This window comes from Neltuma alba, unplaced genomic scaffold, assembly GCF_004799145.2.
Source record: "Neltuma alba isolate B1F8T4 unplaced genomic scaffold, ASM479914v2 tig00006222_pilon, whole genome shotgun sequence".
Classification (NCBI taxonomy): Eukaryota; Viridiplantae; Streptophyta; class Magnoliopsida; order Fabales; family Fabaceae; genus Neltuma; species Neltuma alba.
The window spans coordinates 2807-15138 of record NW_021634393.1 but is presented as its reverse complement, the minus strand read 5'-3'; the positions used below and the strand labels follow the sequence as shown (position 1 = coordinate 15138).

Genomic DNA, 12332 nt, shown 5'->3' with positions numbered 1-12332 from the left:
ATGGAGGGTCTTCAAGTCTAATTTCCATATATTATGCCAAGTTGCATTAACATGACATGGAATTATATATATGCCCCTTTCCGTGGGGCCACCGTTTTAGAAGTTTCCTCTCACATGCTATCTGCCAGTTAATCTGCTGTGTTTCATTTTTAATTGGCTGCGTATATATCGCTTCTTTACACAGACACACACACACATATTCCTTAAAACCGCGTTAATTCATTTACTATTTGCCACATATTTGCTGTCTCACACTTGTAAATCTTTTCATTCCTCTTAACCTGATATCTCATCTCTGGCTGTTCTCATATTGACTTTAATTGGGTGGGCTCATAATTAATAAAATACTCATCAACACGATCACTTACAGTTTTGTCTATCTATTTGTACAATTCAAGTGATAACACTAATAGGAGCTCATTCCAATGAAAGGGACTAATACTATGGTTCTCTCACATATTAAAAAAAGAAAAAAGAAACATTGCTTGCAATGATTTTGTTATTATTGTTGTGGTGTGTTCCTATAGTGGCTGCCTGCCTGTAGTTACGCACGGAGGCACAACGGACTTAGAAAGTACTACAGACATGATTAATTAAATTATACTTTGGCCGTATACTTTTTTATTATTTAAATTGAAAAAACTTTAATTATACAGTGCTGCCACAACGCTCTCGTACTTCCCCTGTCTTCTGCAACCATTTTATACGTCTACAAGTCCTTCTTATACATGAGAACTGCTGTACGTCTACGTACGTTCTTCCACGGGCGTCAAATTTTCTGCAAAGCATAGACTTTTTAAATAGCAAGTTTGAATATGAATTTTCTAGAGATGTATTTGACAGTCAGGGTTGATATTATGATTTGAGAAAACGATGAAGTTGGACATTCGTCAAAAATTCCTCTGTTGAAAGCACGAAGGTGAGAGGAACGTTCCTTTTTTAAGATAACAAGTGATTTTCGACAAGTTATCATCATGGGGCCTTGCGATAAGCTTGGAGATGAAGAGATCATGTCTATCATAGCTGTATGATTGTGAGAATAATGCATACTGGGTGAACTCTCGAAACTAGAAAGTGAAGAGAGAAAAGAAGAGATAAACAATAATGGAGAGAAGAAAAAATCTGGGGGAGACAGTTATAAACACAAGTAGACCAATGTAATTCTCCTTTTCTTTTTTCTTTTTTCCCGCTCCGGGGGTGTGGAATTGGAAGAAGAAAAAGTTTAATCAAGTAAACCGTTTTTAGATGGGTAATCAAAAGGCTGAATTGTGAATAGATAGAAGGTCACTATAATTCTGGGGAAGAAAAAAAGGCAATTTAGATTTTCCATATGATATAATTCCATTTTTTGTGACATCTAACTTTAATTTTGAAATCTTTAAATCTGCATAATAAGAGGGCTATTTCAATGGGATATAAAGCATGAAATCGATTACACCTCCTGCCTCCTTATGAAGAAAATTTTAATGAAATGGAAGGAACGTCATTTTTTTTTAAATTCAGAGAAGCAATTAAATTGAAAACAATAATGGGAATGGGTAAGTCCATATTTGATAATAAATTATGGGTCTTTCTTTATCAATATTTTGAAACGTATTTCTCGAGATGCAAGGAAAAAGCTAATGAATTATATATATATATTTGTTTAATTTTCTGTACAGAAAGAAGAGGATTCTGAGGTTAATAAATGCAATAGTTTGAATCATTGGCCATTGTTCACTCAAATTTTACGTACAAGTCTTATTTGATTTAAAGAGTGTTTGGATGTAAACCAAATTATAGTTTTAAAGTGTTTTTACGGTTTACAAAGTAAATACGTAAATGAATTGTCTCGTTTTATAAAAAATACTCGTGAGAAGTACTTTTGAACATTCTCAAACACCCTCTTAGTTCGATTGGGCAAACGAAGATTCGGCTGTAAGATGCAGCCTTACGCCCAAAGCTATTGTGAAATCTCTGTGCCTTCGCGTTCTGTGCGTTTCTCTATTCCCCACACCCCACGGGGGGAAAGGAATTAAACACGAAATCAGACAAGCATGAAAAACATGCCTTTCAATTAGTATTCTGTAGTAATTCCGCGGCAGCACGGAAAAAGGTCAAAAGGGGCAGTTGGGACTACGCCTATTGAAGGATGCAGTCAGAGTCAACATCTTTGAATTATATTGTGCTCTTCAAGATTCAACTTCCTACATGGCTCCCCTGTAGCCACTGTGATGTCTTTTAGCTATGCAATGTTTATCTTGGTCAATGACGCTGTGCATTGCCTGTACGGTTTGCATTACATTCGTTTTCCCAGTTGACATCGTGGTGATTTAAGCTTTCGTAACGTACTCGGGCCTTTCCTTTCTAGATCCAAAGCATGTGGAACGGGGCTTATAAATTTTGTGGAACCCAAGTTCAATTTTGTAATTGCTGTATAATGAACTCCCGCTTTAGACAACAAATCGCGAGGCATTAGTAATGAAAGAGTTCAAGCTCCATACTGTATAACAGATGGTAGGCCAATGGCAGCAACTAGAGAGAGAAAACCAGGGAAAATACATATCAGCGACCGGCGCCATTTGAAAAAACACTAGACCATAAAACGATGATAGACTGAAGGTAGAATTTTGTAATCAATACTCGTCTCCCTCATCGCCTTCTTCACCTTCCGCAGCTTCCGCACCGACCTCCTCGTAGTCCTTCTCCAGGGCAGCAAGGTCTTCACGAGCCTCGGAGAACTCACCTTCTTCCATCCCCTCGCCAACGTACCAGTGTACAAATGCCCTCTTGGCATACATGAGATCAAATTTGTGATCAATGCGAGAGAAAACCTCAGCAACACTAGTGGAGTTTGAAATCATGCAGACGGCTCTCTGAACCTTGGCAAGATCACCCCCGGGAACAACAGTAGGAGGCTGGTAATTGATACCGCACTTGAATCCAGTAGGGCACCAGTCAACAAATTGGATGGTGCGCTTGGTCTTGATGGTTGCCACAGCTGCGTTCACATCTTTAGGGACCACGTCCCCTCTGTACATCAGACAGCAAGCCATGTATTTGCCATGGCGGGGATCACACTTGGCCATCATGGATGACGGCTCAAATGCGCTATTTGTGATTTCTGCAACTGACAACTGTTCATGATATGCTTTCTCTGCTGAAATCACGGGAGCATATGATGAAAGCATGAAGTGAATCCTGGGATAAGGAACCAGATTAGTCTGAAATTCTGTGACATCAACGTTCAAGGCACCGTCAAACCTCAAGGAAGCCGTCAGCGATGATATGACCTGGCCACACATCAATAAAGAAGTTAGCTTAGTCTCATGTGATAACTCATGAGATATTGCGAAATTAGCTCCAACTACATGAATAACACACCTGGGAAACCAACCGGTTGAGGTTGGTGTAGGTTGGTCGCTCAATGTCAAGTGAACGCCTGCAAATATCATATATGGCTTCATTGTCAAGCAGCACAGCAACATCAGTGTGCTCCAAAAGGGAGTGGGTGGAAAGAACACTGTTATAGGGCTCTACAACAGAGGTTGAAACTTGTGGAGAAGGATAGACAGTGAAACCGAGCTTGGACTTCTTGCCATAGTCCACCGAGAGACGCTCCAACAGAAGGGAACCGAGACCAGAACCAGTGCCTCCACCCACAGCGTTGAAAACCAGGAAACCTTGGAGTCCAGTGCAGTTGTCTGCAAGCTTTCTGATACGATCTAAGCAAAGATCAACAATCTCTTTTCCAACTGAAAAAAAAAAGAAGCAATGTAAGAATCTGATATTCTACAGATAGACAACTAAAGAGAAAAACTCTTAAAATGAAAGAATTGGTACTGGTATAGTGTCCACGGGCAAAGTTGTTAGCTGCGTCCTCCTTGCCACTAATTAGTTGCTCAGGGTGGAATAGTTGGCGATATGTCCCCGTCCTAACTTCATCAATAACGGTAGGCTCAAGATCTACAAAAACTGCACGAGGTACATGCTTTCCAGCTCCAGTTTCACTGAAGAAGGTGTTGAATGCGTCATCGCCTCCACCTATGGTCTTATCACTTGGCATCTGGCCATCAGCCTAAAAAGCGCCGGTAAAATACAAGATGAGAAAATCAGGGGGTGACTAGTTCTTTTTCGCTTGAGAAAGGTCATATAAGGGCTACCAAGCAATTCAAACATCACATTAACCAATAACCAATTGCATTTGGTCGGAAGGTGGTACAATAAAATGAAATTAAACGAACAAGAAAATCTAAAATCATAGACATAACCACATAGCGGCAAATACATGGACATCTGCCATATATTCGATAACAAATCTTCAAAGAGTATAAATTGTTAGGGACTGCCGAGATATTTGTAATGGCATGATCTCGAAAGCATATACATATATGTATGGATGGATTGATGGATGAACCAAATTAATCAAAATGATGATGCATGGAGATTGGAGAGATTTGAAACAAAGAATAGAAATGCAGAATGGAAAATGCTGATCAGAGAATTAAGAAAAAGAGGGAAATACCTGAATGCCATGCTCGAGGCAATAAAGCTCCCAGCAGGCGTTTCCGACCTGAATGCCGGCTTGGCCGATGTGAATGGAAATGCACTCCCTCATTTTGGCAGAGGTTCACGAAACTGAATAAGAAGAAAAAGAGGAAAGGAAAGGATTCAGAGAAGGCCGTTTATTAAGACGCCTCTCCGGTGGAGATGTGCGAGTGTGAATCCGAGAAGCTGGGCGCTTTTATAGCAGTGCCGGTGAGGCAAGGGAGGATGAAAATTGATTTCTCCAATTACCAGCTTTGCCCCCGCGGTTTTTAATTTTTACTCCTTTCTACTTCCGTTCACGTGTAAAGTTGCCAGCATTGTTGAATTCCCGTGCAGTATTAACAAAATGTCTTGGACGAGTTATACTTTTAATAGTGATTTTATAATATATAAAATAAGTATGTCAAAATTTTTATTTTAACTTGCCGTGAAAGTGCAAAAGCACTCCCCAGAAAATCAAACAATTCCTAAATCAATTCCAACCCAATAAATATTTGGGGGGCGGGGGGTCAAAAAATGTGATTTTAGGAAAAATAACTAATGATTTTATTCGAAGCCGTTTTGTTCCATTTTTGGCGTGGGATAATCAAAGCATTAAGCGCAACAAATAATATCATACCTCAATTTAATTGCACCTTTTGCTGATTACTTAATGATTAAAGCCAATTGAAGCTGTGAAATATTATAGTTATTGCGTTTATATTGTCAATTAGAACATTTCTTACCTTTTGCTAAGCTACTGTTATAATCACATATCTTCCTATTCCAGCGAAGAAAATACGTTGTTACAGAAGGCTTGGACATCCATATTTAAATTTAATCAAGATTATTGGTATAAAATAATTAACCAGGACTATTGAGCTGGTTGTACTTTTGTTTCATTGAAGATAAATTAACAGTCTCTATACTGCAATGACATTCTTTGATAGTCAAGCCAATATTCAATTTAATTGTCAAAGGTTTGTTAAGCCAACAAGTGCTCAGTTCAATCTCTTTTATATGTTCAGCTTCTTCTTTTTGTTCCTGTATCAATTTTTTTTTGGCCTTTACATCATCACATGAGATATGAAATACTAGTCACATTTAAAAAATTCTCATAATTATTCAAGACTGAAATCTTTCTCGCTGTATGCTAGTAATTACTATACAAATATAAGAGAAGTCAGTTTTCTTTTAGGAAAACACAAACATAAATTTTTGAAGTTTTTCATCGGATAATCTTGAAACAATAAATATTATTCATAGTACATTTCGAAAAAACTTTAATATTTTTTTCAAAAAAGTATCACCCACGAGCAACCAGACACTTACTATTTTTGGCATCAAATAGGGTTTTCTGACTTTTTTTTATATAAAAATTTTAGGAAAAGAGTCAGGCTCATCCAATATCTAAGGATATGACACCTATGATTGAACCATCTCCTTTTGGTGAGAGAGTCTGGTGAGAGAGTCTGACTTCTTCAGCAACTGCACCCACAGACGAGGGGTAGAGTTTTCATATTTTCATTGTTATTTGACGGGGATTCGACTGTGCCCCATTGAAAGGTATGGATTTCTGTTTTTGAACAAGAGGCATTGAATCCGAATCAAAGAACATACAGACCCAGGATCCGGAAGCCGCCACCTAATCGCCGCGCCTCAATCAAGGTAGTGACGTCTAATCCTTCGGCAAATGTTTGATTAATTGCACGAGTTATTAAAGAACGAGAGTCTCACATACAATCCAACCGCACTCAACAATTGCAGTTTAATCGCCAGTTTCATCTTTTTCTTTTGCATTCCCGCAAGAGAACCGCAGCTTTAACCAAAGGCGCGCGGAATCGCTTCCCTTGTAAGCCAAGCATTCATGAACATGAATAAAACATCAAAAGCAGATGTAGGTTGCTCCATCTCGAAGCAATCCCACTGAATCTGTTTTTCCTTTTCTTTTTGGCCCTTTGAGAAACAGATGGCGTTTGATTATGCAGAAAATGTCATTGTCCCTTTGCGATGAGAGGGCAGATCAGGGATACTGTGGGCGTAACTTTAGGTTAGAATGAAGCAAGAGCCATGATCGCGGCTCTCTAGTGGGCTAGTTGCTGTCTTGATGATGACTTTCAACTGCTCAGTTGAAATTTGCTGAGCTTGCCAGTTTCGTGGAGTATATCTCCCTAAAAAAGCAGACCAGTGAACATGGCATGGCAATGGCTTTGATGTGCAGCGGCGTGCCACCATTATGGTAACCCCAGTGCTGATGCCCATCATGACTTGACAGTGGAAGACTAAATTCCACAGTACATGATGTAAGTAAAAAAGTTCATTAAAATCTTTATTTTTGGCAGGTTTTATTATTATTATTTTTTGCTAGACACATGTATCTTTTTATTGGAGACAATCCTGTTTGAAACATTATAGAACGCTAAATATGAGCAGTGGCTATCTCTCCCAATAGGAACTTGAAATTTGATTTACCACATTATAAGAAGCTGACCCATTCTGTTAGACCCAGTGAGTAGTTTTGGCAAGTTTATACTTAGTCCTTGCCTTAAATTCTACAGCAGACTCACTTCCTGATTGGATGGGCTGTTGAATGTGGATCCAAGACACAAGATGGGCCAAAAACGGAAGCAAGTCCACTAGGAGCCATATTTTCAGACTGAGGGGACTCAGTGAGTCTTATTGAGCCTCGCACCAAACACAAAACTCTCCCTAAGTTTTTTATGGCCCAGCCCATGGGTTTTCGTTGTCCGCAGAGAGATCCTTCCTTCTGTTGCCCATTGAACACGGAGTTAGGATTATTGATGATTTTCTTAAAATATTTTATTTCACTACATTCAACATCAATATGTTTTTAACTATTTTCATAATTAATAAAAATGTCTTTTTTGACTTTTTTTTGGCCAACTAATGTTTTTTTGGATTGTTGCATCAAATAAAAATTTCATTACTGTAGATTCATTTCAATTGTAAAAGAGAAAACTGATTTTTATAATTAAATATATGACTTTTTATTTGAGGTAAATCAGTAATACCCCGCTTGTACAAACCAGGTGTGATTTGCATGAAAGAAATGGTGAATTGATGATGGTGATCCACGTGAAGGAAGGAGAGAAATGAAGCGTGGAGGGTTCAGATAAGACCAACTTCAAATTTTCCACGCTTTCCGATCCCCGCAGCAGATGACGTCCTCATCATCTAATCGTCTTGCCTTAAAAAAGACTACCTCCCTTCTTCTTCTTTTTTTTAATATATAAAAATTAGTAAAAATTATAGCTTTTATAATTATTTATTTTTTTAAGATAGTTCTTATAATAATAATTTTAACTAATATAATTAATTAATAAAAAATGGTAAGAAAGACAATATTTTTTAATTATAAATAAATAATTTAATTTATTTATTTAAAGTAGTTAGTTAATTATTATATTAATAAGAGGGAAGCAGTAATAAAAAAAATAAAAAAAGGCGGTATGTGCAAAGCTTGTTGAAGAGATCAATACCGAAGCAAGCTTCGACGGGGAGAGACAGCCTACATTCGAGGAAAACAGATCACATTCAAAAAAGAAGGGGCAGCAACAAAAGCAGTGTTTCAGGATTTAATCACAACTCCATAATTCTGGAAAGAGTATGCGACCAATTTCAGATGCCAACCGACGGATCGCCAGAATCTCCGCGCATCTTTTCCCTCCATGTTTCCAGGTTCTCTTTTATCTTTACTCATCAGAATCGAAAGCCCGTTATCAATTTCTCTTCTATCCGAGAGAGAGAACATTTTTCCGTTAATTTTTTCCCCTTTTTTTTTCCGAATCAGCTGGTGATTTGAATACTTTGTCTATGTAATGACGGAAAATGTAGATGGGGGAGGATGCTTCGTCGAATTTGAGTCCGGTGAATTGCCGGGCGACAGGCGGAGCACATGGGTTCAAAGTGGCCATTCTGGGAGCTGCAGGAGGCATTGGCCAACCTCTGTCCCTGTTGATGAAGATGAACCCATTGGTTTCTGTTCTCCATCTCTATGATGTCGTCAATACCCCCGGCGTTACTGCTGATATTAGTCACATGGACACTGGTGCTGTGGTAAGTTAGTTCTTCCTTCTTTTGGATTATGTCCGTCCTCTTCTGTTCATTCTGCTCCGAATATACTTTAAATTTGTCTGAGGGTCGATCTTGGCTTTAAACTAATTTGGGAGATCGCACTAGTTCTGCCAAATTTGGTTAGGATAATTAACAAAGCTCAGATGTACATGCTAATCACAAATTTGTAACTCTGTTTCTAAGTTTTGTCATTCGACTTGTTCTAATGAGATTCCCGGATATCCAAGGATTGGAGAAGATGGGTACTTTTGATTTTTAATCCTTTCCGTACAGCCTGCTTAAATAACAAGAAACTTTGGTATATTATATAGGTGCGGGGGTTTTTGGGGCAGACGCAGCTGGAGGATGCCCTTATAGGCATGGACTTGGTAATCATTCCGGCTGGTGTTCCTCGCAAACCTGGGATGACAAGAGATGATCTTTTCAATATAAATGCTGGAATTGTTAAAACTCTCTGTGAAGCTATTGCTAAGTTTTGTCCAAAAGCGATCGTCAACTTGATAAGTAATCCTGTTAACTCGACAGTTCCAATTGCAGCCGAAGTTTTCAAAAGAGCGGGCATTTATGATCCCAAGAGACTTATGGGCGTTACAATGCTTGATGTTGTTAGAGCCAACACATTTGTGGTATGGCTGTCCTAATGATCTTGGATTTAGCATATGCTCTTTCAGTAATAATTTAGATAATGAATTCATTTCTCAAAATGAAAGAAAAATTTACTCCTAGTTATTATGTTTACCACTATGTTATTGTTTTGTAGTTTGTTTTGCGATCATTAATCTAAATTATAAATTTGACGTCCATCTGCTCCTCCTCTGGATAAACTGCAGGCTGAAGTCTTGGGCCTTGATCCGAGGGATGTGGATGTCCCAGTTGTTGGGGGACATGCAGGGGTCACAATTTTACCTCTTCTTTCTCAGGTCTGCCACCAGTAGCAATTTCAGTTGTGAAGTGTAAAACTTTGGGCCCTCACTTTTTTATTAACTTAAAGACTCTAGTGTAGTAAACCATATTATTAGCTAACAGGGTTACATGACTTTCAGGTGAAGCCTGGTAGCTCTTTCACCCAAAAAGAAATTGACTACTTGACTGATCGCATACAAAACGGTGGAACAGAAGTTGTTGAGGCAAAAGCTGGAGCTGGCTCTGCGACGCTATCAATGGTTCGTGTTTTTTTTCCTTAAAAAAAAATTTAAATGTTACATTGCTTGATTTTTCCCCTGTTGAGAGTATGTCAACAAATTAGCCCGGAATTAATAAACTCATTTAGCTATACTCCCTGAATTTTCAGAGTAAACAGATTTGCCTCTGAAATTATCTCAGCTCCACGTTTAGATCTACCTGGCTAGTAATGGTTTGAGGAAAGAAAAACTCATTGTTTTTCAAAGGTATAAGGAAAAAGTGTTTTGTCATATCTAAACAAACCCAAAGAGAACAAATTTAAAGATATGAAGTTAAATGAGCACTCAACCTTGGGGACTATCGATTGTTAGTTTCCACTTTACATAATAGTGATAACGTTACCCGATATGCAATAAAATGCAGGCTTATGCTGCTGCTAAGTTCGCAGATGCGTGTCTTCGTGGCATGAAAGGAGAAGCTGGCATCATTCAATGTGCATTTGTTGACTCACAGGTATGCATCTGTATATGAAGGACTGTTAAGACTGTTATGCCAAGAGTGTGTCCCTGAGTTGCCATGTTTCTTTCCTCTCTCAATCTGGCCTTTCTTTACGTTCGCAACTTGGAGTTTTTATATTGGGTAGTAAAGTGCTGCTTTTTGATTCATATAGTTCGTATGACCTGACGATGACCATTGTAGATAACTGAGCTCCCATTCTTCGCATCAAAAGTGAGACTGAGCCGTGAAGGAATCGAGGAAATCTTACCCCTGGGTCCCTTGAATGAGTATGAAAGGTATGTTAAGGTTAACTGTTTGTCTTATTTGGGAATAATAATTATATAATCATTTATATAGGTTAAATATTAAGATTTATCTACGCTGACCTTGAACAGGAAGGGTCTGGAAAAGGCGAAGAAAGAGTTGGGGGCGAGCATTGAGAAGGGAATTTCGTTTATCAGAAAATGATGAGTTGATGAATCCGTGTTTTATTACATACAGGTTCTCTGTTAGGATCCAATCATCAATAAAATGCCTTCTTATTCTTTTTCTTATCATGTATATGGGCTTGGGCACGGAAGCCCATTTCCTTGTAGGGGTCTAATTTATGAACATTAGTGTGCTCCTTTGATTTCACAACTCATCTGTGTCACTTGTCTTATGATCGCCTCTAATAGTAAAATAGCCAAAAAGTAAAAAGAAGCTCATCGGTGCCAGTGTGCCACTCCACCAGCAAGCTGCACAAGTGCCATTAACGTTCCAATTACGGGGCTTTCTGCCGGGTCCACGGCAAGCTATTTGTTTGGGCTATTGTCATGCCGCCTTAGATCAATTTTACTTAAGCTGGGCCCATAATTTGTTGCCGCCGGGGGTGTTGAAATGTAATTTTGGCCACAGAAAAGTAAGGAGGGTGCTGCGATCAAGATGAATACTCTTCACTTTTAAAAGTTTTATGTTCTTACTTACGAGTCATTCGACAAAATTAGAAGCAATTAATAGTCATTTTTAAGGTACCCTCAATATGAACATTCGTAATTATGGTAGAAAGGGATTTAAAGAAATAAGTAAGTTGGTGTTATGATTCATTGGGTGTAATTGAGAATGTTTCTTAAAGATGACATAATGTCAAGAACATTTAATTTTAACTAGAAGTTTTGTATAAAATAATGAAGGGTAATTTATAAATAGAAATGAAGGGAGTTTGACAATTGTAACAATCGTACTGTTGGTTAGTAATGTGTGAGACTTTCAAGCACATTGGAGTAATAAATTGATTGGGGTTGGCAAGCGCATGTGACAACAGGTAATGCACGCATGAAGTGAACATGTTTTCTACTGCATCTCAAAATGATGCTCGCTTGTCTGACTTGAGACATTTGTTTTATGCTCTATATTTGAGTGACACAGTAAAGTGATGATTGTATCCGAAAATTGTGAAGGGAAATATGTTTTGGGGTGCATTGAGGCAGCTGTTTTGGAGGCGATGATGATGTAACAACAAACAGGACATAAAAAGCGACGCCATAGCGGACAAACTCGTTATCCTCCACCAATTAGGCTCTTAAAAAAAAAACAAAAATTTGCGTTCGCGTTGTATGGTAGGTAGGTGAAACCTAAGCTCAAACACAGCACACAGCCAAAGGAAAAAAAATATGTTCACGTTCACATCGTTCTTGAACGAACGTGGGCTACTGCCCGCCATTCATTCCTGCATAAAACGAATCAGTAACTTTTAATTGGCACAATATTCTTTTAACATTGCGCTGTCTTTAAAACTTGCATGCGGACATCCAAAAATTAAAAAACATTTATGAAAAATTTTCTATTGCCAATTTGCCACCTAACCCTTATTTTATATTAAAAAAAATGAGGGTACCTAGTAGTATTTATTGTATCATTAGAATTGTTGTCCATTAATATATTTTATTTTTATGATTTGTTTAAGGCACAAAAATACTGAACACTTATAAAATAATAATTTTATCTTTGTGTTTTTGGCCAGATATTTTATCTTTATGCTAGTTCATTCTAAAATATAAATAGTTTTTTTGTCCTGCATATCTTTACATGCATTGCAAATGATTGAAGCAGGCATGAACACCACCCCTGCA

At 38.1% G+C, this 12332-nt stretch overlaps 2 protein-coding genes across 3 annotated transcripts; one reads left to right on the top strand and one right to left on the bottom strand.

Annotated features, from left to right (window-relative positions):
• Positions 1-10923, top strand: LOC114749916 (malate dehydrogenase, glyoxysomal). Of its 2 annotated transcripts, XM_028938456.1 has the most exons (9): positions 1-7; positions 1216-1220; positions 8371-8583; positions 8913-9227; positions 9432-9521; positions 9645-9764; positions 10147-10236; positions 10423-10517; positions 10617-10923. In XM_028938456.1, exons 1-9 carry the CDS (start codon positions 1-3, stop codon positions 10687-10689), a joined length of 1008 nt encoding a protein of 335 aa, XP_028794289.1. In that variant the 3' UTR covers positions 10690-10923. The 2 variants fall into 2 exon arrangements, with proteins under 2 accessions (XP_028794289.1, XP_028794288.1); XM_028938455.1 differs by lacking the exons at positions 1-7; positions 1216-1220 and adding an exon at positions 8004-8205 and having other exon boundaries at positions 8362-8583.
• LOC114749915 (tubulin alpha-1 chain) lies at positions 2386-4682 on the bottom strand. The gene is made up of 4 exons (XM_028938454.1): positions 4505-4682; positions 3823-4057; positions 3364-3734; positions 2386-3272 (listed from the first exon to the last, which is right to left on the bottom strand). Exons 1-4 carry the CDS (start codon positions 4595-4597, stop codon positions 2616-2618), a joined length of 1356 nt encoding a protein of 451 aa, XP_028794287.1. The 5' UTR covers positions 4598-4682; the 3' UTR covers positions 2386-2615.
• Positions 10924-12332: the final 1409 nt, after the last annotated feature.

Excerpts from the sequence above, each read along its gene's own strand:
- LOC114749916 (XM_028938455.1), top strand. The coding sequence starts at position 8,134 with ATGCGACCAATTTCAGATGCCAACCGACGGATCGCCAGAATCTCCGCG. Across the intron at positions 9,522-9,644 it reads TTTTACCTCTTCTTTCTCAG|GTGAAGCCTGGTAGCTCTTT; the intron begins GTCTGCCACCAG and ends CATGACTTTCAG. Across the intron at positions 9,765-10,146 it reads GCTCTGCGACGCTATCAATG|GCTTATGCTGCTGCTAAGTT; the intron begins GTTCGTGTTTTT and ends AATAAAATGCAG.
- LOC114749915 (XM_028938454.1), bottom strand. The coding sequence starts at position 4,597 with ATGAGGGAGTGCATTTCCATTCACATCGGCCAAGCCGGCATTCAGGTC. Across the intron at positions 3,735-3,822 it reads TGCCCGTGGACACTATACCA|TTGGAAAAGAGATTGTTGAT; the intron begins GTACCAATTCTT and ends TTTTTTTTTCAG. Across the intron at positions 3,273-3,363 it reads TCAACCGGTTGGTTTCCCAG|GTCATATCATCGCTGACGGC; the intron begins GTGTGTTATTCA and ends ATGTGTGGCCAG.